The 22,487-nt window shown below is 43.6% G+C and overlaps 1 protein-coding gene across 1 annotated transcript in view; it reads right to left on the minus strand.

Annotated features, from left to right (window-relative positions):
• Positions 1-22,487, minus strand: part of setd3 (SET domain containing 3, actin histidine methyltransferase) — a 26,527-nt gene continuing 4,040 nt past the window's right edge. Inside the window, exons 2-13 of the mRNA XM_010894834.4 lie at positions 20,559-20,686; positions 19,888-19,980; positions 19,656-19,804; positions 19,345-19,417; positions 18,466-18,722; positions 10,567-10,625; positions 8,930-9,044; positions 6,893-6,967; positions 5,611-5,777; positions 4,145-4,230; positions 3,483-3,643; positions 1-3,346 (exon numbers count right to left, since the gene is read on the minus strand). Of these exons, the coding sequence (XP_010893136.1) occupies positions 2,756-3,346; positions 3,483-3,643; positions 4,145-4,230; positions 5,611-5,777; positions 6,893-6,967; positions 8,930-9,044; positions 10,567-10,625; positions 18,466-18,722; positions 19,345-19,417; positions 19,656-19,804; positions 19,888-19,980; positions 20,559-20,661 (1,929 nt within the window). The 5' untranslated portion in view covers positions 20,662-20,686 and the 3' untranslated portion in view covers positions 1-2,755. The remainder of the gene's footprint in view (positions 3,347-3,482; positions 3,644-4,144; positions 4,231-5,610; positions 5,778-6,892; positions 6,968-8,929; positions 9,045-10,566; positions 10,626-18,465; positions 18,723-19,344; positions 19,418-19,655; positions 19,805-19,887; positions 19,981-20,558; positions 20,687-22,487) is intronic.

The raw sequence follows: 22,487 nt of genomic DNA on the forward strand, positions 1-22,487 counted from the left end.
TGGTGTGAAATAAGAGGAACTTTAATAATCTATGGTGTTTCCATGTGGACAGTTTTAGGTCTGTTTTGTCCTAAGTGCTCATATGCACTTCAATCTCCCGTCTCTTACACAGGAAGAACTCAACCCAAACTGCAGCATACGCTAAAGTGGACTGATCCCAGATCGGAATTATCTGTTGTACTTACATTGTATTTATGCTAAAGGTAAGGTGAGTATCTGTCGGAATGACAAAATGGGAGCAGCCTGAGTTGGCGTTACTGTTGACGTGTACACGAAGGAGGAAGAATCATCAGTTGTTACTGTGCTTACACTTATCGTCACAGAACACTCAAATCAAAGATGACCACCAACTAGCAATGTCAGAGGAGTTAGCTCGACCACCGCTATTCCAGATCCGAGACCAGGCTACAGAGTAGCCTGAGTACCAGTCTGTTTGTGGCCTTATGCCGGCTCCTAGACAATTACGGCGGTTGAGATGACAAAAGCACAAACAGACGTGGGCCCAGGCTAAAAGGTGAGCTGATAAAGGTACTCCACTGTGGGTGGATACAACAAAGTGCTGTGAACTGCTTGGATAGTGTAACCGTTTCAAGCCATTGATAAATTCTCTAAATATACAGTAACTATAAACAGTCTTTAGAAAAGCAGCAGATGTAGACTAGTACAGAATGGTACAAGTGACAAGTACAGGTTTAAGATCTTCATTTGACCAGTGTTGTTGCTGCCAAATAATCCTGTAGCCACGTCATTTGTAACGTATAGTCTGATCATGCGATCGGTGGTTAAGCAATTAGATGGCCAAAGTTAGGCTACATGAAAACTGCAATACTGTTTCATGCATTAATAACATGTGTTCAGTGTGAGGTCAGTAGATTTATGTCAATCACAAAGCTCATCTATATTCTCGGCAGCCTAAGTTTGGGCAAATGAAGATAGTAGATCTGTAGCAGTAGTCTATGATGAGTAAATCAAGAACTCAAATCAAACCAAAAATGTTGACACTGACAATATAACAATGCAACATTTGCAGCAGAAAACAACATGGTTGTACCTCAGCAGCAAGAAAGGTACAGACTAGCCCCATTAGTTACATTATACATTTGAATAGGCTCCGAAATGCGCTTCATTTTGAGGTCATTAACAGCATCAACAGATGGATTCTAAGAAGCAGCGTTAGCTAACACCGTAGTATACATGTAACACATCCTGCTGGTGCATTGTCTCGCAAAATGGCCCGTCATATTTCCCATCGATCATGTGGCGTATTTACATGGAGGAAAAGGTGATAGACACTACAGTTCCGAGTTCGCTACCTCCCTGTCCTGACATGAACCTGTGCTAACGGATGAAATAACAGCTACGGAACTGGAGCTATAAGGGCTTATTTGACAAAGGCTTCCAACAGAGAGCTAGCTACAGATTCTTTTCATCATGTTTTGCTGCCGTGAAATGTTAATACAAAACAAAAGTAGGCTGAAAATACATATCCGACATCATAGAGAAAGAGTTACCTTGAGAATTAGCGCCTTGATCAGAGATTGCATTACCAATGTTTTGTCTTGTTTCTTTTGTGGTAGAAAGACGATTAACGGAGGGAAAACAAAAACAAGATTGGTTTGTTTAAGGCTGTCCAACAACAAAACCATAATCTAAGTGAAATGAGTAGTCCTTTGTGTGAATCAAAACTTGTCTTGTCTTGCCGATGAAGAGGTTTGAACTCACCTCCATTGGAACATATGGCTTTCGCATAATATGGACTAGCATTATTCATTCTTCATTACAGCGGCAACACATCCTTGGATGACTCAACTGCAACTCTGGGAGCTGAGATACATTCATAATAAAGTTTAACATTTTAAACTTTTACATTATTCACACTTCTCAAAAAAATTTACCAAACCACCTGCTTTAAGTCATCTCAAGTCACTCAAATGCACATATCCTAACCTTCAATCATATTTAAAAGGGTACATTATACTCTGTGTAGAAATAAAATTACTGATTGTTCCCAGAAGTGCACAGGACATTTGTTCGGCATTTGGTGTCGGCAGTTTCCTTCAGTTTTATTTAAAATGCTAGTGAATGAAACCAGGAAGTGCAGTGCGGTGATGGTCGCAAAAAAAAAACAGAAGAACAAAAAAAAAAAATCCACACACCAGAGAAAAGGATTGTAGAGTGAAATGATAGCAAGCGTATACTGAGACAGATGTAACAGAGTCCGAGAGGTAAGGGGCATAGGGTTAGGACGAGATGGCGGCTTGCTGGAGGGAACATTCAACTAAATTCAATCTTGTTTCTTGCTGTCCACACTGGTGTAGTGGACCTGAAACCAGCACCGTCCCCTGCCTGGGTTACACCCTACCATTAACTCACAGCGCGTATGTCAGTGAACTCAATGTAAACCAGTGAAGCACTATTAGAAACTCAGAAAAGCCATAAAAATGTCAAAGTTTTACTGCTCAGGTTGAAGGCCGATAGGAGAGACACAGACTGTCACTGTGCAGTCTGCAGCCGTAAGATGGTAGGACTAGCAAAGCCATGGAAGGGACATACCAGCGAACGGACAGCGAAAAGTTCTGCTATTTTATTTTTTATTATCAAATTCGGTTTAGTTTTCTTTATTCTTGGTTCCTTTATTTCTGTGAGTCACTTAGGAGAGACAAAAATAAATAAATAGCAACAGGGTGCCTTGGCTGGCTGGCTGACTGGTGCTTCTCCTCTGCAATAAGGGCCAGCTAGATGATAATGACTCCGTCTAGTCACTCTTTACTTTGGGCTCGCCTTCAGTTCGTTCTGCCATGAAGTCCTTGAGAGAAGCACTACCTTTACCTCCTCCGTTCTCCACTGGGCCTCCCTGTTCCGGGGTGGTTGCTGGGATAGCAACATCCACAACATCAGCTCCCTGAATCAGGCTAGCGTCCCCATCAGCCTCCAGGACTGGGCTAGCGTCTAGGCCATTCCCGTTAACCACCACCTTCCCGCTATCCCCGTTGACTATGAGGGGGGCTAGTTCCCTGGCTCCGTCCGCTCGCCCCAGCTGCTGTACCTGGGCCAAGACCTGCTCCACAGCGGCTTGATCTCCCTCCTCATCCTCCTCTTCCTCCTCTAGTTTTCTCAGAATCAAGGGCAGTTTGGCATCCGCCTCAGCATTCTCCAGCATGGCGATGTCGCTCTCCTCGTAACGGGGCAGCGGCGCTCCCTCTTCCCGCTGCTGCTGGAAGTGCAAACGTTTGGCCTTGCCGCTGGCAACCACCCGCTCCAGGATCTGCTTCTCAGCCAGGCGCAGCTGGATGGCAGTGCGGGAATGGAGGGAGAGGTCGGGCTTCTCCAAAGCACCCTGGTCATCCTGAAAGACGGAGGGAGGTCGAGGGACATTGGGCAGAAGGGATTGGGAGACAGTGACGGAAAGGATTAACATCCAGGAAATAACAATAACAAGAAATCAGACAACGTGTCAGAGGCCTGGCCGTTTCCGCACAGACCTGGGAGCTGGTTTTGTAGGTCTTCAGCAGTAGGGCAGCCCTGGTCTCCAGGAAGGTCCACAGTTTGATCTCATTGTCCCAGCTGACCGGGAATTCTGTGTTCCCCAGGGTGAAGATCTTATTGATGGCATGCTCCCCTACCAGGTAGTCCTTCAGCTCCTCTGTCCATAAGAAAAAGATGGTTAACTTAAATGCCAGGACCGATAGGATTGTTAGGACCACCCATTCCTGGTCAATACAGACAGGAATGTACAGCAAAACAGGTTACAACAGCAAATAAAGACACAAATGTAGTTCAGTCAGATGAAAAGGTGAAACCTTGAACATCACAGTTAGACAATGTTCAATGGAACTGAAAGTAGTCTTCACGCCAACAGTGATCCATTCTTAAGGTTTAATGAAACAGACACTAGAAACCTTCTTCAGTCTAATTACAGTTATTACACGTGAAGCCTGGTCTGCCTTACACAGGCCCAACCAACCCTGTTTCTGCAGAGCCACCATCCTGAATCAAGCCTGGGGATATACCTAGGCCTAGACGAATTATCACAACTAGTGTCTTAGTGACATCAGGTGTCCTGCCTTCAGCATGAGACTGGTCTTGAGGCTGGGTGGGAATTGATTCATTTAGGCTATTGTGTGTGTGTGTGTGTGTCTCTTACCCTCAGTCATGCAGAAGACTCTGAGGAAGGCTAGTAGCTGGGCAGAGATTGGAGGATTGCTGCAGTGCAGGGCAAATATACTGGACCTGAAGACGGGGACAGATGAACAAGGAAGTAGCAACAGTGAACCCCCGACCACCATACAGTCACAGTAACTTCTCCAATTCCCCCTTGCACACATACGACTTCAAAAACTATACCAGTACACAACATTGGGTTAATCGTGTGAAGTGAAATGGCAGGTATTGTATAGTAGGAATGAATTGCAACCAGTCCCCCATGACTAACTCCAGACCTCAGTCAGTTTAACAGTTGTGGTTACCAGACGAGGAAAGTGAAAGATCTGGTGCCCCCTCCGAGGCATCATCAATGGCCACTACATCCATTACAACATCAGTCATTACCACAGGATATCCCCGGCGCAGCCGGGACCTAAGGCCTGGTGGGCTGATGTAGGCGCGGCCTTTTATTCCAGCCAAGCAGAAAAACTGTTTCTTCATACTTACTACTAATTTGATATCCACCCAGGATAAATGTTTCAGCACTGTGTCATTTGAACAAGAAGGGAAGCATTCTACCTCCGCTGCGCATGCACAAACACAAACACCATTCTATCCCCCTACGCTGACACTCCCATCACCATGAAGCTTAATCATTTTACCATTACCCTTACATTATGCAGCCTTCCCTCCCTGTCATTTTAATAAGGGGCCTTTTAATGTCTTATTGATGGAGCATTCTAAATCAAAATGAGATTACAGATGGCCTGTTGTGTTGCTGCTGTTTGGGGCTGTGTTGTTTCCCTGACAGATATAGTGATGTATGGTGTTCAAAGGCACACAGAGACAACGGCGCGCTCCCTGTCTGCCTGACGCCTCTCGGCCTGTCTGTCCGTCCATCTGTCTGTCGGCTTCTCAAACACATGAAGGAGAGAAGATGAAAGGAGCAGTACGCCACATGAAACTCTGGTCAAATGTGCTCCACTATAAATGTTATAGACAGCGATCCTGAAGAGGTCTCCCTGGATTAGTGTCATTTGAGATGGTCTCCCAGTGTAGGCTTTGTTTTAAGAGTAAACTGTCCTCTACTGGACTCCCTACAGTTGTAGCGATTGGAGGGGGGGGGGGGGGGGTAATTGAATAGGAATTCTGCTAGACTAGAACAAGGCTCAATAATGCGTTTCCAGTGTAATAATGTCAGCCATGTCCTGCAGATTGTCACATTGATCAATTCACTGAAATGCAGGAAAATATTGCCCTCCTGAAATTACCTCTGTCTCTGACATAATGGAGAGATAGAATATATTTCTTTCTCCCTCGCTCCACTGCTTTTCTCCCCTCCCTCCCCCAGGATGCCAACGGGGGCCAGTACCTCCGTTTTCATCTCATTCAGTGAGTGCTCTGTGTGTGTGTGTGTGTGTGTGTGTGTGTGTGTGTCTGTGTGTGTGTGAGAATTTCTCTGCTTACGAGGGGATGCCGGCGCGGGCCAACACCTCAGCCTTCATGGCGTACAGCCGCTCGCTCTTGGAGACGCCCAGCTTAATCTTGACCCTGTCGTGGGCATTCTCCGGAAAGAAGAAGCCGTTGTGGATGACAAACTCTGCGTTGGAACGCGTCCCATAGAAGATGTAGATCTGAGACGGAGAGAGGGCCAAAATGAAACAGGGATGTTCAGGACACTGCGACAGCCGCTCGGTGGTTCCTCGCCTCCACGAACATGCACCGCATAAAACGGTCGTCGGAAAACCAAAACGCACGGGTCCAAGAAAAAACAGCGGCAGGAGTTGCGCCTGACCAACTCAACCTGTAGGCCGAGCGTACAAGGCCACGCTAGTCCTGAAATGATTTAGTCAGTCACTGATCGAGCGGCTCAGTCGGGCAGAGGTGGTGCCCTGGAACGGGGTTCCCTCTCCTTACTCTGGAAGGTTCCAGTAAAGCTGGATGGGTGAGTTTATATAGATGGGAGGAACGCAGGGAATTAACCTCCCCCAATTACCATTCTGGTATCAGTCCAGACCTAAGGGGAGAGTGGCCACACTGCATCACTGACATATGGCTGCAATACATCACCTCCACATCTACAGATAGCACAACCAAGCCAGGGAGAGGAGATGGGGGATTGATAAAGCTTAGCAGGGAATGTAGCTTAGTGGTTAGTGTCCCCGTAAGCTCAGGTTGGGTCAGTGTCCAAAAAGGGAACCTATGACACATGGTAGTGTACTAGTTTTGACGACGGCCTATTCGGGAGACAGGATAATGGAAGACCTGACGTCAAAGCGGAGGTCTAGACATTATACCACTGGACATGGGCCTGTCAGTCAGGGCCTGTCAATCGTAAGTGATAATGCGTCTGGGACGATAAAAGGACACACCTACAGCATTTGGTGTGACGGTCATCCCACAGACGGGGCTAAGGAAATGGAGACCGGCCAAGAAACAGCTTCTCCATCGCAATTCAGGTATTTATTCAGATGAACTGGGCACCTGAAAGCGAAACCGCGGTCATAAAATCAATGACGCAAGGATTCTGCAAATTCCCTGGATGAGCAAGCGGTGTTAAAAGACGCAAGCCCCGATCTTCAACTCTCCCAAGCATGTTGGGAGTTGCGCTAGAATAAGGTCATAACTGGAAATGGGACATTAGGAGGAAGTTACGTATAAATCGCTTTGTCCAGCAGCTTATCGAGTTTGTTTAACAACCAAACATGGCAGAATACGACAGTGATCGAGGTGATGAACACAGCCTTACCTGTTGGTTCTCTTTGTAGTCCTGCAGGGCCACACACTCACACCGGTCGTCCTCCAGGTTGTAACCTGTGGTGATCTGACACACAGCAACCAGTCATTGAAACTAACTGACGGGTTAGTGACAGTTGGAAAAGCTCATCAGGGTTTGTTGTGGGCTGGTTTAAATTTAACACAAAGTGCATGTACAATGTTTTTGGTTGTTTTCAATGCTGCACATTCAATTCTGAGCTCCTTCACCATCTGACTGACAACACAATTTACGGCCCGTTTACATACGTACATAGCATTTAAAAATGCAATCATACATAGCATTTTTTAAATGTATCTTTTTCCCCTCTAGGTATTTACAGAGTTGTACATCAGTTGTACATCCATTCCTTCAGTAACAATCTCTAGTGACTGAGAAAACAATAAGCTAATGCCAAAACAATAGAAAAAGTATATATTTAACATACAAGGATGTTATGAACAATCAGGAGTATAACAATAAATCGCATCCGCAGATTCTGAGTTAGTGTGGGGTTTACAAATTGTCTGAAATTAAGGAAATTTAATAAACCCACACATCTCTCACCAGTGAGTCACAATGCAGGAACTGAGGTTGAAGAGCAATAAAATTAGGAAATGTGTCAGAGGAAGTTGTAACCCATTTTTATTAAACTAAAGCCAAGGGAATACACAGGAAGACATTTTATTATGCGGTTTTAATGACTCGCTTTGTATACGTATCGGGCATTCACAACTGAAATCTCATTTTAGGGGCGTAAATGCAGTTTACATGCATATGCAAGTAGGCAAAATTATTGCTCTGTTCCAATCAGCCACTGAACACAATCAAAGCCAAATGATTGCGATAAAGAAGAGCCCATGAGATTAGCGTAATCAACTGAAGAACACATTCAACAGTGGAGTTTCCTTCAAAACGACCATTCTCTGCAGCACGTCTTGACATTGTTTGTGGGTTGATCTTTTGATGAAAACGTTACGATTTGAAAACTTCTTAAAGCATTATTTTACAGGAATAATTGAAACCTTTTGACAGCAGGAGGTTGACACAGGAATTGGCCTACCGGGCCCTGCGGGATTCTTTCAGGAATGGGAGTGGAATTCAAATAGTGTCCGGACGGGACAGGGTCAACCGTGAAGAGGAACGTTCACTACAGGAATAATTCAACTTTTGTATATTATTTTATACATTAAATATATATTTTATCTGATAATAGTTTGTTGGACGGCAATCTCCCCCTCAAGCTGCTGTTTGTACTTTCTCTAATGGAAAACGTGACTGAAACAAGGGTTTAAATTGGTTTACTGGTATTAGTACTATTTTGTAGAGTTGCCACTGAAAAGTGGACTTCACACACATATTAGAGATGTGAAAAATTTCACAGATGTTCAAATGGGCATTTTCGTAATCCAATTTCTGTTAAAACAATAAGAAAATCATAATTAATTCCCGCGTGCAGCTTGTAGTTATGGTCCAATCACAACATCAAAGAGGCACGGAACTAAGTTCACGTTAGAACCTCAGTGTGGTAATTAGGAGATATCTGGCTACTGAAACTAGTTGTCATCTTAACATCATCAAGTTAAAATGAGAAGATGCAACAGCACTAAACAGGTAGCCTTGCTATTTAGCTAATCATCTCAATGTAGTTCGAGGGTTGAAAACACAGTTTATTCTTTCTTAATTATTTCACTTGAAGTTACTTAACAAAACATTATTAAGATTTAAATGAGATCCCTTTTTTTTATTAAAAGGGATCTCACTGTTACCACTCAGACCCCTAATACATCACTTTTCCCCCCAAGTGGAGATGCACACAGGACGGGAGGCATTTATCTGGAACAGGACAACAAACTTTGGCGGTTATATAATCTTTGTGAGATGAGGACAGTAAATATTTACAGGACGGGAATGAGACTCCCTTGTCAACTAACCAATAGCGTGCAGTAGCATTACAGCCATGTAACAGGCATGTTTAAGCCATGGACAATACGTTCAATCCATAGGTATTCACAACCGTTGAGTACTCACCAGGCCGTTGGTATGGTTACACATGTCCCACAGAGGGATGAGGGCGAGGGTGACACGGCTACCATCCTCCGTGGGGATCTGGTTCTGACGCGTCATCACTGAGGAAACCGCCCACCTACAGGGATCAACACTTAAGTCAGTTAATCAGAACTTCAAGGACTTACCCATGATGCATTTCACCTGGAGGTGTTAGTTAATGCTTTGTTGTATGGACAATCATTCAACTTACAAAAGGTTTCAGGAAGCACCAGTGTTAATTTCGTTAACGAAAAATACCTGTCAACAGCCCTTTTCCCCAAAGAATGACAAGATGAAAATAGAGCTTGGAGGATAACTGCGACTGAATGCATTTCGATTTTTGTTAATTAAAAATGATGAGACGTAAATGTTAGTCACAGACTAAGGAAAGTAACATTGCCATTAAGATGTTTTTCCCGTTTCCCCTCGGCATACAATCATGTGCATTCATGGGCCTCTTGTCACTGCGTGTCCATGTCATTGTGGGGATTTACCCACTACACCTGCATACACACACAGGCCCTCCCTTATCTGGAACCAAACACACCAGACATTCAGAAATAATGACGCTTACAAATAATTCTACATTCTGGCTTCAACTTCAACACGTGCCTAGTGAAGAAAAGTATTTGACATGGACCCACTCAACCTACAATGCAAAATGAGAAACACTATTGTAATAACGGAGGAGAAACTTGCAGATACCATACCACAGGACCCGTGTGCTCCTACATCACATCACTTGGTAATGTCACTGGTAGCCATTAGTTGAATTAATGATTAACATTAGCTGCATAAAGCCACTTGATGTGGGGTTATAAATGGCCGATTGCACAGGTGCCAATCATCAGTCCATACGGCCCATTGTAGACAGCTGTATTTTCACCCCTTTCTAGTCCTTAACACTGTAGCTAGTTAGCTGTAGTTCTAGAAGTTTGCTAAAATGATTGCACAGCAATTCACCCAAATTACGGTGAGTTTGATTTAGCTTTGTGCTTTGAGATGGGAAATAAAATGGGTCGAAAATACATAAAAACCTTATTATAATGTCCTTAATATTCAGTGACTAAAAAGTAGACAAACTAAGGAGGGTCAAAATCTGGTTAGGAGAAGAATTGTTTTTTATATTGGTCTGAAGGTTGTTCTATTGGTCACTAGGTTGTTCTATTGGTCACTAGGTTGTTCTATTGGCCACTAGGTTGTTCTATTGGCCACTAGGTTGTTCTATTGGTCACTAGGTTGTTCTATTGGTCACTAGGTTGTTCTATTGGTCACTAGGTTGTTCTATTACTAGATTGTATCCTGAACATTCTAAACATTTTAAACTGGACTAAATGGTAAATGAGGTTCTCCCAGAAAACCTTGGCGCACAGCGCCCCTGCATCTTTGGTCTCAGAGCACGTTGCCCAGTGGGAGTGAAGGCTTGCATCACACTCAACACATTGGTAAGATAAAAGGAGGACGCAATAAATTATTCCCTTAAAGATAATTTGGCTCTAATGAAAGAACAATGAGAACAAACGCTCTGTTTTAACAGGCCATCCTGGATGCCGGCAGTTGTTCCACATTCTGTCTTAACACACACACCCACCCACAACCGGGGGCCGACACACACCAACCTGTAGTCATCGAACGTAAAGGCGTCCTTCAAGGGCAGTTTACTGGTGGTCGGATGAGTCTGGAGATTGAAGGAAAGGAAAAGAAAAGGAGAAAGAGAAATTGAGTGAAGGGGCTGGGAAATAAAAAAAAAGAAATCAGCATGTGGGATTTCATTATGTGTCTGCCTAACAGATCTTAACAAGAGAGTGAGTGTGTGTGTGTGTGTGTGATAGTGTCCTCGGTGTGAGGCTAGGATCACAGTGGCGTTAGCCCCCCCATACATCACTGTCAACTTAATTTGTTGTGCCCAGCAGCCGTCATAAATCTGCTTCATCAATTTGGGTGACAGAGAGCCACCAGTGCCACAGAAATCTACATTTAAATCCACACACTGGACGCCTCCAAGGGCTCATTTACAACCAGCAGGAACTGGAGGTAGAGGACTATACAGAGTGAGAGAAAGAAAGACAGAACGAGAGCCGGGGTGGAACATTTGTGCTTCCCGCGACCCCTTGTCTCAACATGCAAAGTGGTCTGTAGTAAGAATAGACTGGAGTACAGTAGGAGGCCACGTCAGACACAGACACAGCTTTATTCCAACCACACCACAGGGTCCGGGGTGCTCTCCGCAATAACGCCATCCACCCAGTTTGTTTAGAAACCATATGATAAGCCAGCATTTACCACAAGTATGACATTTTCTACGCTGCTAATTCGGTTGGTAACCGGTTTATAAATGCAATACGGCACCTTTGGGATCTGTGGTAAATACACCATGGCTAAGAGCTATATCTAGGCACTCATCCAGGCATTTTGTCATGCCTACGAAAAGGGCATTTTGGGCGTACACCACACCAATTCATTACTAAATGATAATAGGGAGTGTTGGGTGAGACGACACACAGACATATTGGCCAGAGTCGTGGTGAGAAGAGGTCACCATATTCCTGGACCTGGGCGGACGAACGGTGTGGCAGGGCCGTGTGTTGCTTAATTATGTCAAGGTGTGGGGCCAGGCATTAGGGTCACGTTATTAAAGTTAAGAAAAAGTAAAATAAATACTTTCTTTCTAGGCAATCAACTTTGGTGTCTATTTAAATAGCTATGTAAAGGTGCTTTTGTAACACAGAAGTGACAGTGATTCATCCCTACAGTAAAGTGAGCAGAATCAAGCTCACTAGGCCACATCACACGGTACGTACAAACACATAAGTATGGAACCAAAATAATATTTATGCCTAAACTTTACACAGTCCTAATGCAACCAAAAAGGAATATCAATTCTAACAACCAAACTCCTAAAACTGACGGTTCTCGTGGAGATCGGCAAAAGGTACACACACACACACACACACACACACACACACACACACACACACACACACACACACACACACACACACACACACACACACACACACACACACACACACACACACACACACACACACACACACACACACACACACACACACACACACACACACACACACACACACACACACACACACACACACACACACACACACACACACACACACACACACCACTTGGATGAAGGTCAACCAGGAGTTCCAGAACATTGAGGAATAGGGGAGAGGATTATATACTAGGTAGAGATTGCAGTTTGACACTCCACTCCTCTTGGTGAAGAGAAGGTGGTGTTGGTATGGAGAATGTGTTGAGCCTCGTCCTGCTCTGCTCTGACAGCCATTAAAAGATAAGAGCCCAGCACAGCGTCTGGTTGCTACAGGAGAAGAGGCGTGGGTCCATGTCGAGCCCAGCAGCCAGACCTGATCCGGGACAGGGCCCTGCCGGCTGCCTGTCTGCAGTGGTGACAGGGGACCGGGACAGATCCCCACATGGACGGATATCTGCCCCATCCTCCAACCCAAGTGTCCTTCGGAACAGATCCAAACTCCTTACAGTATTCATTACAGAACAACAGTACTGTCGCTTAAACCAAACTTAAAATTGCACAATGGTAAGTCAAGTCCTGTCATCAAATCTCTAACTAAGATTGTAAATAAGCATGCATTGAGAAATAGATCATTCTTTCATGCTGTGCCAACACAGAGGCCTCCCTCATAGTGAGGCGAATCCATCTTCCTCATCTTCCTCCTTGGAGGAGGAGGTTCGACAGACAGGTAGGTACGTGAAGCCCCTCAGAGGGAAAGGAAAACGATATCACTGGGACACTAAACCATATCTCATCACGCCACACAATCCAAGGTTACTTTGCATTCGCTGCATACAGAGGTCACAATATGAGATCTATGAACACACCACAATTACAAAACACACACAGTCAGTTACATATCAGAAGACCTGCTACACTCAGCCTATCACATCCTACCTGAACAAGAGGTTAATATGTATAGGACGCCCAGAACCCGAGGCCAGAACCCACTGACAGTCTTCCCAATTCCAAGTAAACTTGTTGTCGTATGTGTATATACATATATACACACACACACACACACACACACACACACACACACACATCACAAAGGGAAGGGCTGTGGGATGGACAGGAGAAAAGGGAGGTAGAGGGTCGATTCTATTTTGTCAGTCTCCCAGCCACTCAACATGTACGGAAGGTACAATCAGGTCAATTCAATTCAAAGCCAATGCGACAAGCTAATTTTCCAGCCCGGTCATCTGCGGCCGCCTGCCTTGGAAAAAAGAAAGCGAGAGGGATGAAAGCGGGAGAGGCTGACATTGACAGTAGTCATTACACTGACACCAGCCCCCACCTGAGTGGAGGACAGGAGAAAGGGATGAGGAGGAGAGGGCCACAGAGAAGAAGGGATTTGTAAGGGAAGAAAAGAAAAGGGAAGGAGTTGAGGGTAAGATGACAAAATAATGAAAGAGGGAGGAGATGTGAAAAGGAGAAACACATACAGACACCTTTCACGACCATGTCCGGTTAAGAAAACAGTGCTCAAATCAAGCCAAGGGGAGAGTTGACAAGGTGAGGAGTCATCCCCGAACCTAACCTTTAACTGTCCAACTCTAGATGGTCACAGCTATGAGAAGTCTTCATGACCACATGGTGGAATAGAATAATGGGTGAGTTGGCTGTCTCACTGCTCAACATCCATTCACATGATAAAACTACTTTGTTTTCAGATGATTCCCTTATTACAGAGCGTCTTCAGGTTTAACCACCGTTAGTATTATACAAGGGTAAAATAACTGGGCTCATGTTATACATATTACATGGTAACAAACACCTAAGAACTATAAATATTACCTTCATAACACACAACTCACCACTACCACCTAGAGGACATTGATAGCATTTGTCAAGGCCACAAAACAGTGCATTGATATCAAGTAACGGTCTATTCAGTCCAGTGTAAGAAAAAAGACAATGAGAATAAAATGTGGTAATCGAATTCATAGAAATGCTTTAAATAGTTGGGGATGTGTGTGAATAATTGATTACTAATAAGTAATTAGCAAGACAAATGTATAGGTCCTGACAAGAATGTGTGTTTCTCATGAGGTATATAAAGCACAGTAAACATTAAAAAATCTACTTCCTTGAATAGTCTAAAGAATGGAGGAATTGGGCTAGTAATAAAACATTCTAGTTCATTAGCCATCTACCTTCAACTGAAAACTAACAAACATTTAATCAAAAACATGTCAACATGCACCAGTCCAGATCTGCCAAGAGACAATGACAAACATTAACTATTGCCAGATGAATATTTAATATTTGATGTCTTATCTTGACAGTAATGTGAAATTTGAATGTTTTTTCTGCCTAATTGACAGTTATTTAATGACAGACAGAAAGCCTCCCAAACAAAGAATGGGAAAATAATTTGCAGAAAGAGATTATCTTTATTGCTCCTTGAATCCCTTTGATAACAAAGACTACAGACCCTAAAGAGAGTTGTCTACTCAGTGTCCCAAACAGCACCCTATTCCCAACAGAGTGGACTACTTCTGACCAGAGATTGAAGGCTCTTAGGCACTATATAGGTTATGGGGCTCCATTTGGGACACACACCCAGTCTTCATTGGTTTGATCAAAGGAAGAGCTGCAATGAATACCTCATTTCAACATGTCAGTTAATAACTTCAAATTAGCATACTGGCAGAGAGATTTGCATCACAATATCGGTTTTGAGTTTACGCCATTTCATAAACTGTAATACCACTGTCTCTCCGTCTTCCTCACTGAAGGTACAGCTGTCCACTGATAAACTGGACCTATTAAACTAAACGGCATTGGAGGGCGGATGTACTGGCATCAACCTTTAAAACAAATGCACTGGTTGCCAATTCCAACATTTGAAAGTTTAGTGGCACATTGCAAAAAACAATAACGCTCCTCCAAAAATGTGACACCATCATGTGGTATATGCTGTGGTAAATATGGCTTACTACAGTTTACATCAACAAAAGCTGTCATCTTACGTAATGATCCATAGACACACAGGAACAGTGTTTTTTGGAAAGCAACAACAGTGTTGTTGGTTATTGTCTGGCTGATTTATTTTTATCTGTATTACATTTAAAACATTTTAATTTACAGTTATCCAGAGCACCACAACGGTAAGTGCATACAATTTCATAAAGGGTATGCGTTCTATTTCTTTGTTATCCAGAAACACACCCCAGTCAGGGCCAATGTCAAGCATCCCCACACCATGATGCAGCCACCACCATGCTTGACATTGAGGCACTTAATCAGTGCTGTGTTTGACTTGTCCTGAACATAGGGCATTTAGATCAAATTAAGTATTTCTGTGACTTACAAACTAGGTTGCCATTTTAAAATAAGCAATGGTGACACCCCTAAAATGTTTCCTTCCTGACCTGCACCTAAGTTCAGAAATACAACTAGATTGATGTGTGAGTGGTTTAATACATCATCCGCAGCATAACTAAGACATTTTAATGGGGAGAGAGACAGGCAACAGACACAGAGGACGTGTTTAGGGCCCTGCTGGGTTTTTAATTAACAAAAACCAAAGTGCAGGGGGGAGGCAAGGGATAAATCAAAACCAAAAGACAAACCCTGTTTTGGGGAGGCAGCCTACCGGTGAGGGTTCGGAAGGATTGGACAACTGCGGTCATAATTTCAGCAGCCTGTGCACTCTCCATCTGCTAGCCATCGTCCTACACCTCAGTCTTCTAGCCCTACCTTTTCACCTCTGTATGTTTGGCCTCGGCCCTGAGCTGATCTCTGGGAGCCCTCAAATACATCTCCAAACGAGGTCCCAATTAAGGGCAGGGTAGGCACTGCAGGCCGACCCAGGAAGATACTAGCATTCTCTGTTGGGGGGCGTTGATGCAACGCGGATCCATGGGGTGCGGACGTGTTTGCGCCACAAAATAAACGCAGTATAAAATGTGTTCTTGTTACTCACCTAAAAACCACTCTCCTTGTGTGAGGATTTTAAATCCTTACAATAGAAATGCATGGAAGGGAGTCAGTTACTCCTGAATTGGTCTGCCATATATATATATATATATATATATATATATATATATATATATATATATATATATATATATATATATATATATATAATATAAATAATATAATATAATATATATATAATATATAATATAATATAATATATATATACACAAACACACACCTCTAAGGCCATACTGGTTAATAAGTATATCCAGGATACTACAGGGAGCAGGGTGGGACATTTCACCAGTGTTCATCAGACAGAGCAGTAAGAGGTGAAACTGCTCCCCCTGTTGGGCATGCGGTGGTCCAACAGGACAGGTTGCCCCTCTATGGCATCACCAGCTTATCAGGCCCACAGAAATTGGGTGCAAGAGGCCATGCTGAAGCTGCTCTCCTATTCCCCTACAGCTGGAAACCTTTTAGAAGAGCAATGACTGACAGTTAAACATAAACCAAACGAATCCAGCTCAAAAAGTTACTTTTTACCTGGCTTCAAGGTGAATGTTATACAGCTGTAGTAAGACATTTTTCTTTAGCAGATAAACCAACTTACAATACCGGGCTTTAGATGAGGGAGTTTTTAAACACTAAGAACTGGGCAATGATTGAAGTTTCCAAAGTTCAAATGAATACCACCTGGCACAAAGACCATACCACAGAAATCTAAGAAATAATGCCCCTCAGTGACAAATTACACACTTTTTAAATGAATTTTGTGGGTGTAAAACCTGTGCTAAACCGTGCACTTCAAATAACTGTACATAAATGTCCTAAATAAATTACGTTGAAATTGAAAAAAAGTATTTGGTCGCCTAAATTCTTTATTTCACTTTTAGGTTTACAGAACCTTTGTTTTGAAAAAATTAGAACCCAATATATCCCTTAAAATTACAATGCATTTAAATCATTTAAAACTTCAGAACAGTCCAGCAATTTCTCTTGAACCATTCAAGGCTGCTTTTTTAATGAACTTTTAGGTCATCGCCCCCTGGAACCCATGGCCTTTACAGGAGACACAGCTTCCTGAAACTAGGTTTGATATTGGCATGATACTCGCCAGATTTTATGACATCTACATTTTCAAGGACCCCAGTGCCAGAGGAAGCAAAGCAACCCCAGAAGATCCCTCAACCTCCCCCATATTTGACAGTGGGGACGGTGTTCTTTTCTTTGAAGGTTTCGTTTGGTTTTCTGAACATAGAAACGGTGGGCTTCTGAACATACCAAACGGTCCTAATTTGGTCTCTTCTGTTCACAGGAAATTCACTCAAAAGGATGGCACAATCTCTTTGGGCAAACTGCAAAAGCAGTGTGACCCACCTAAGTCTCATACTACACAAACCCCTTTCATGGAGTTGACGAGAGGACGGTGCAAATTAAAACTGTGGTACCCTGCATCTGAAAAGCAGTTAGAGTTTTTCTGGCAGTCAAATTACATCCTTTCTCCAGTTTTGAACAACCCTTTGCTGCGACCTTCCATCTTCCATCAATTTAGTTTTTTTACTTCTACATTCTCATTTTGGTACGCGCAGTGACACGAAACAGGATAATGACTCGTTTTCTGTATTCAAACTGCATTGGAGAAGTGATTTACCACCATAGGTTACTTCAATTCCAAAATACAGGTGAATCGCCCGCCAAAGTCTTACTTACACCTAGCAGGTGGCAATATAGGATTTCATGGTGGAAGAACTTAAAATGGGTTACTTCAAACCAAAGGAATTCATATGTGGTGTTGGGGGTTTAGTGATGGGTCGGAGGAAGACGGCACGGCAGCAACCTCTCCAGGGGTTGGGTGCTCCACAACCACAGTTGAGCCCGCTGACTACTCAGGCCTCTCCCTCTATTTAGTTGCAGCTTGACGACAGCTCAGTCGCTTAGGAGCAGATGAAGGAAAGAGCAGCAATGACAGGTCACTCAACAGTCTTTTGCCTATAAAACCACCCAGTATAAGGCCAGGGATGAGTGATGCAGCACTCCTTTTACAGCGGTTTCCATCAATTTAGGCGAACAAGCCTACGCACAAAAAGTGTAGTTAGTTATTTAGTCGGCCACAGTCTTTGACCGGTTGTTTCTGTTTGCGCACTGCTGGGAGACATTGAGGACTACTGTAGAGGGCTATATGGATTAATGTTCCACCTCACAGAACCAGAAACACAGTTCTCTACAATATACCTAAGAACACTGCCTCTGGTCTCGATTTTGTTGCTGTCCCGTTTGTTGCTTGGGTTGTGTGTTCTGAGCCATGCCGTTTTCTAGTGGAAACAGTGCATCATATGAACGAAGTGCAAGGGGACCAAAACCTTTGTACCTGACCGTAGGTGCAATGAGACAACTTATTATGTGCAGGGACAGAGCGCTGTCCTTCGGCAGGGTGACCGTGTACAGGTAGGATATAGAATAGGTAGGTACAACACGACTGGTTCTTCAACAGCCCCAGAAGGAGGGAACTGGTGACGAAGCACCGTCTTACCTGGATGATTTTGTAGAAGTATGCGTACTGGCGGGCAGTGTTCTTATACTGGCTGAGGACATCCTGGATGGCCTGGGTGGACAGCAGGTGGCGTACCTCCTCCTCCTCATAGTACAGAGGTGTGTCATAGTCCCCGGGCAGGGTCTTAATGTAGGGCAACCAGGGGGACGATGGGTCGGCCCGCTCACACAGCAGGTGGAGGGCCAACGTCACGTTCCCCATGGCCTGGAGAATACGGTCCTGGACGTACAGGGGACCTGCGGGAGACAGGGGAGGTTACAGAGCACTGTAGTGTGTGTGTGTGTGTGTGTGTGTGTGTGGAGCCTATGGAAAGACAGTGAATATAAAACCCAGATTGTATAAACGTTTTGCAAAGCAATGATGTAACTATGTATTTTTTTTATTAAAAACATTAGAATAACTTCATAGACAAATCAAACACGTCTGCTAGTCCTGTTGTCCCAAGAAAAAGCTAACTAACATCATTACATACTAGCTTCATATTTGTGCAGTACTAACATGGATCAGGTCAAAACATGACCAACCACGACCTTGCTAGTTATCTAACTGAAACAGATGATGCCGTTTTGATAGTTTTGGGAGAGAGCATCATTGGCAGTCCTCCGCTAGTTCTTTCAGGTCAGCAGGCCTCCAATATCATAGAATAAGTACCTGTGACATATGCATTATAAGTCATAGTGTAACTACTACAGAAAAATGTCATGTGCATTTTAAAGAATTGCATGACGATGTTTTGTAATCAAGCGCTCATTGAGCAAAATGCTGATTTAACGTGCCCAAGAGTTATTTTAAACAGACAAAGGCCCACATGGCGCACCATAGTTCAACAAAAACCCAGAGTGGTACAATGCCACTCACTCAGAACAGAGTTCTTGGCGGATTCCACAGTCATCAGCATCTTCCTGGGGATCCACAGAAACAGCTCGTCTGCCTGAACAAACCAGGGAACCATCAGATTTTAAACTGACTGTTTGTATTAAGTGTTCTCTGTAATACAATACAATATTGTAAGATTTTTTTAGGTAATACAATGTTAACATGTTGCCATATAGCTGAGAAACATTTTGCAGTTTTACACGCATCTAAACATCTGGACATAGTTGATTTCTTTTGGCCTCCACGGACAATCTAAGAGGGAGACAGATGAAGGCTGGAAGGTTGCGACCCACCTTGATATCCTTGGTGGCCTTGAGGCCAAAACCCTCGCCGGGAAAGTCAGCAATCTCAAAGCCCTCGCAGGAAGCGCCACTCTCCTGGGCCCATGCCATCAGCTCAGGGAAATACTCCTCTCGGCTACCCTCAAATATCACTGACACACCTGGGAGGCGGACCACACACAGGTATGATCCAAGGTTTTAAACAACTCGGTGTAGCCCCGGATCCAGCCAAGTTCCAACCCACCTTTCTGTTTCTTCCTGATCTTCTCCACCATGCCTCGTATCTGGACATACTCCTCCCACTCCTTCCCTGGAGAAGGGGCAGCGTTGCTGCACTCTAACCGGACAGACATGGGATGGGGTCACATACTGTAATCAGACAGCTTGTTTCACAGATTAAACCGTACAACTGTTTCATATGAAATATAACACAATATTGTTAAGCAAGTCTGCAACTTCCTTCCCTATAAGTGGATAACGTAGCTAGCACACAAAAATCTTTGGCCGAAGTCAGTAATTTTTGCCATAACGCAGTGGATAGGTGAAACACTACAAGACATTTTACATGAATTAAGGCGTGGCAATAAAACTATATCAATTTCAGATAACTGACGTGAAAACACAGCAACGCATTATTCCTATTCCAATATTTATGGATAGACTGAATATGGTGAAAAAATATTGTGATGATTTTTTTTCCTGCTCTATCACCCAGCCCTACTACCATTAATAACACATGTAAAACGACTGCCTAAATATATTGCTATTTGTAATGGGGGGCGGGGGGGTCAATTTTTATGGTATTTACATTGTTTCGGTGGAGTTAGTGCATCTATGTCAAAAAGTAGTCTGAACATGCTTTAGTCAAACACACTCTATTACAGGGCGATATTGGGAGGCAGCCTGGGTAATTACTCTGTAGGAGCTCAGATATGAGGCTCATCATCTCTTTGGGCGAAACAACAGCCGTGGCTCCGGTCCCCGACTTCTGAGTCTTCACTCGACTCTTCTTACCCATGGTGCAACTGGACACAGAGCTAAAGCTGAGAAAAGAACGACAGACAGGAACAAACCAGTCACTCACCTAAAACAGATGCTTTGGGAAAAGGGAGAGACAAAAAATTACTTGAATCAAATTTCAATTGGAATAATATCCCAGATGGTTGTAGTCACTCCACGCCAGCAAATACAATGAAAAGTAAGAGAAACAGCTAAGGAAAGGCTATTATCACTTCCGGCACAAACAACAGCCAAATTGAGCTGAACATCCGTCTCCCGCGGCAGGTGGCTTTTTTCCATGTTATTTTCGACCCACCAAGATGAGACCGAGATCTGACCGGTCTTTCAACAAACCGTTGGTCATACATATAGTTTTCATATACAGTCACTCCAAAAATATTCAAATAAAACGGGGAAGTTTCACAGTTTTGTAATGCCCAGACATCCAGGAAAAGTCTCACGCAGGAGTCTCACACCGCCTCACTCTTCACTGAAGGCAAGTCCGTTATTAAACGGTTGTATACACCCAACAAAAAACAAAAATGGGCAGAGTGACATATTTCTGTTTCCGCTTTTAAAGACAATCCCAATTGTTAGGACTGAAAGTTTACCATCGACAATATAATTACATTGGTGATAAAAACCAGACGACAAAGTAAACCCAGTCGATTGACGACAAACACAAGCTGTAGTTAATAGTAATAACCACTAGAGGGCAGGAAAGACAGCATTATAAAAACTCCCTTTAACTCTTTTTCTGAGGAGTTGATGTAAAAGCTCCCGGGCATATTTCATATGGAAATAAAATGCATGTTCAGTGACCAGCTATTTTTAGGACACTATCAACCTCCCATTTCCTCACCATTCTCTTGGTCGATAATATAACAGTTTGGTATATTAATCCATGATCTGGGGTTTTCTTTCTGCAGGTCAACACAAGCCTTTCCTGAAAAACTGAATTAATTCTCATGGAAAACTGCAGTGACATTGTGTGTGGATGATGCATTTTAAAATGAGTTTGCAGTGACAGGACCCCGTGATCACCCTGATCAGGGCATTGTGCTCAAAATTGGCTTGGCTGATAGCCTCCTCTTCACTTGGGTTCATTATAATATGAACCACTGTCTCCATTGGATGAAAAGATGTTGATTCTAGATGCCAACCCTAAACAATAGGCTGTCTGTCTAGGTGAACATCCTAGAATGCTGTACTTTTCAGTCTAACAGCGACCAACGTGGCCATCTTATGTAAAGGAATACCAGTAACGGTATTGCCGTGGCAACCCGTGGTTTTGCCTGGTTAACACAGCAACTAGGAGCAGGCCGCAGAAACAAACATGGAGTCACAAACAGGAAACACAGGACCACACCAGAGGACATGCCTGGTCTAGTACACTGAAAATGCAGAGGAAGTAAAACATCTCTTTAAATAATTCAAGGATTCATTTGACCAGAGGCCAGGACACCAAATGTCACCCTTTTTCCTTTAACTGCGCAGTGTTCGGCTGCCCAAGGCTTTACACAGTTGTACTGACGGCTTTAAATAGTTGGGGTAGTAGAGTCGACAGTCAGTTAGCATTACATATCTGGACCTTTGACTATTTGCTCCCAGCCATCTTAGGAGTCATGTTTATTCCCATGTTCACTATGCAGCTGCCTCACTGCTTCTATTCACCCAGCTTTCTCTACCCACTCCTCCACCACCTCTCGCTGTCATTCTCTCAATCCTTTCTGGTTCTTTGTAGAACAATCCACCTTCCTCCCCCTCTGTCTCCTCTCGCTTTTATTGGCAAAAGCTGAAGTTCGGCCAGTCCAGCAACACCGCGGTGAGTACAGGAGCTGTCCG

This window comes from Esox lucius, chromosome 15, assembly GCF_011004845.1.
Source record: "Esox lucius isolate fEsoLuc1 chromosome 15, fEsoLuc1.pri, whole genome shotgun sequence".
NCBI classification, from domain to species: domain Eukaryota; kingdom Metazoa; phylum Chordata; class Actinopteri; order Esociformes; family Esocidae; genus Esox; species Esox lucius.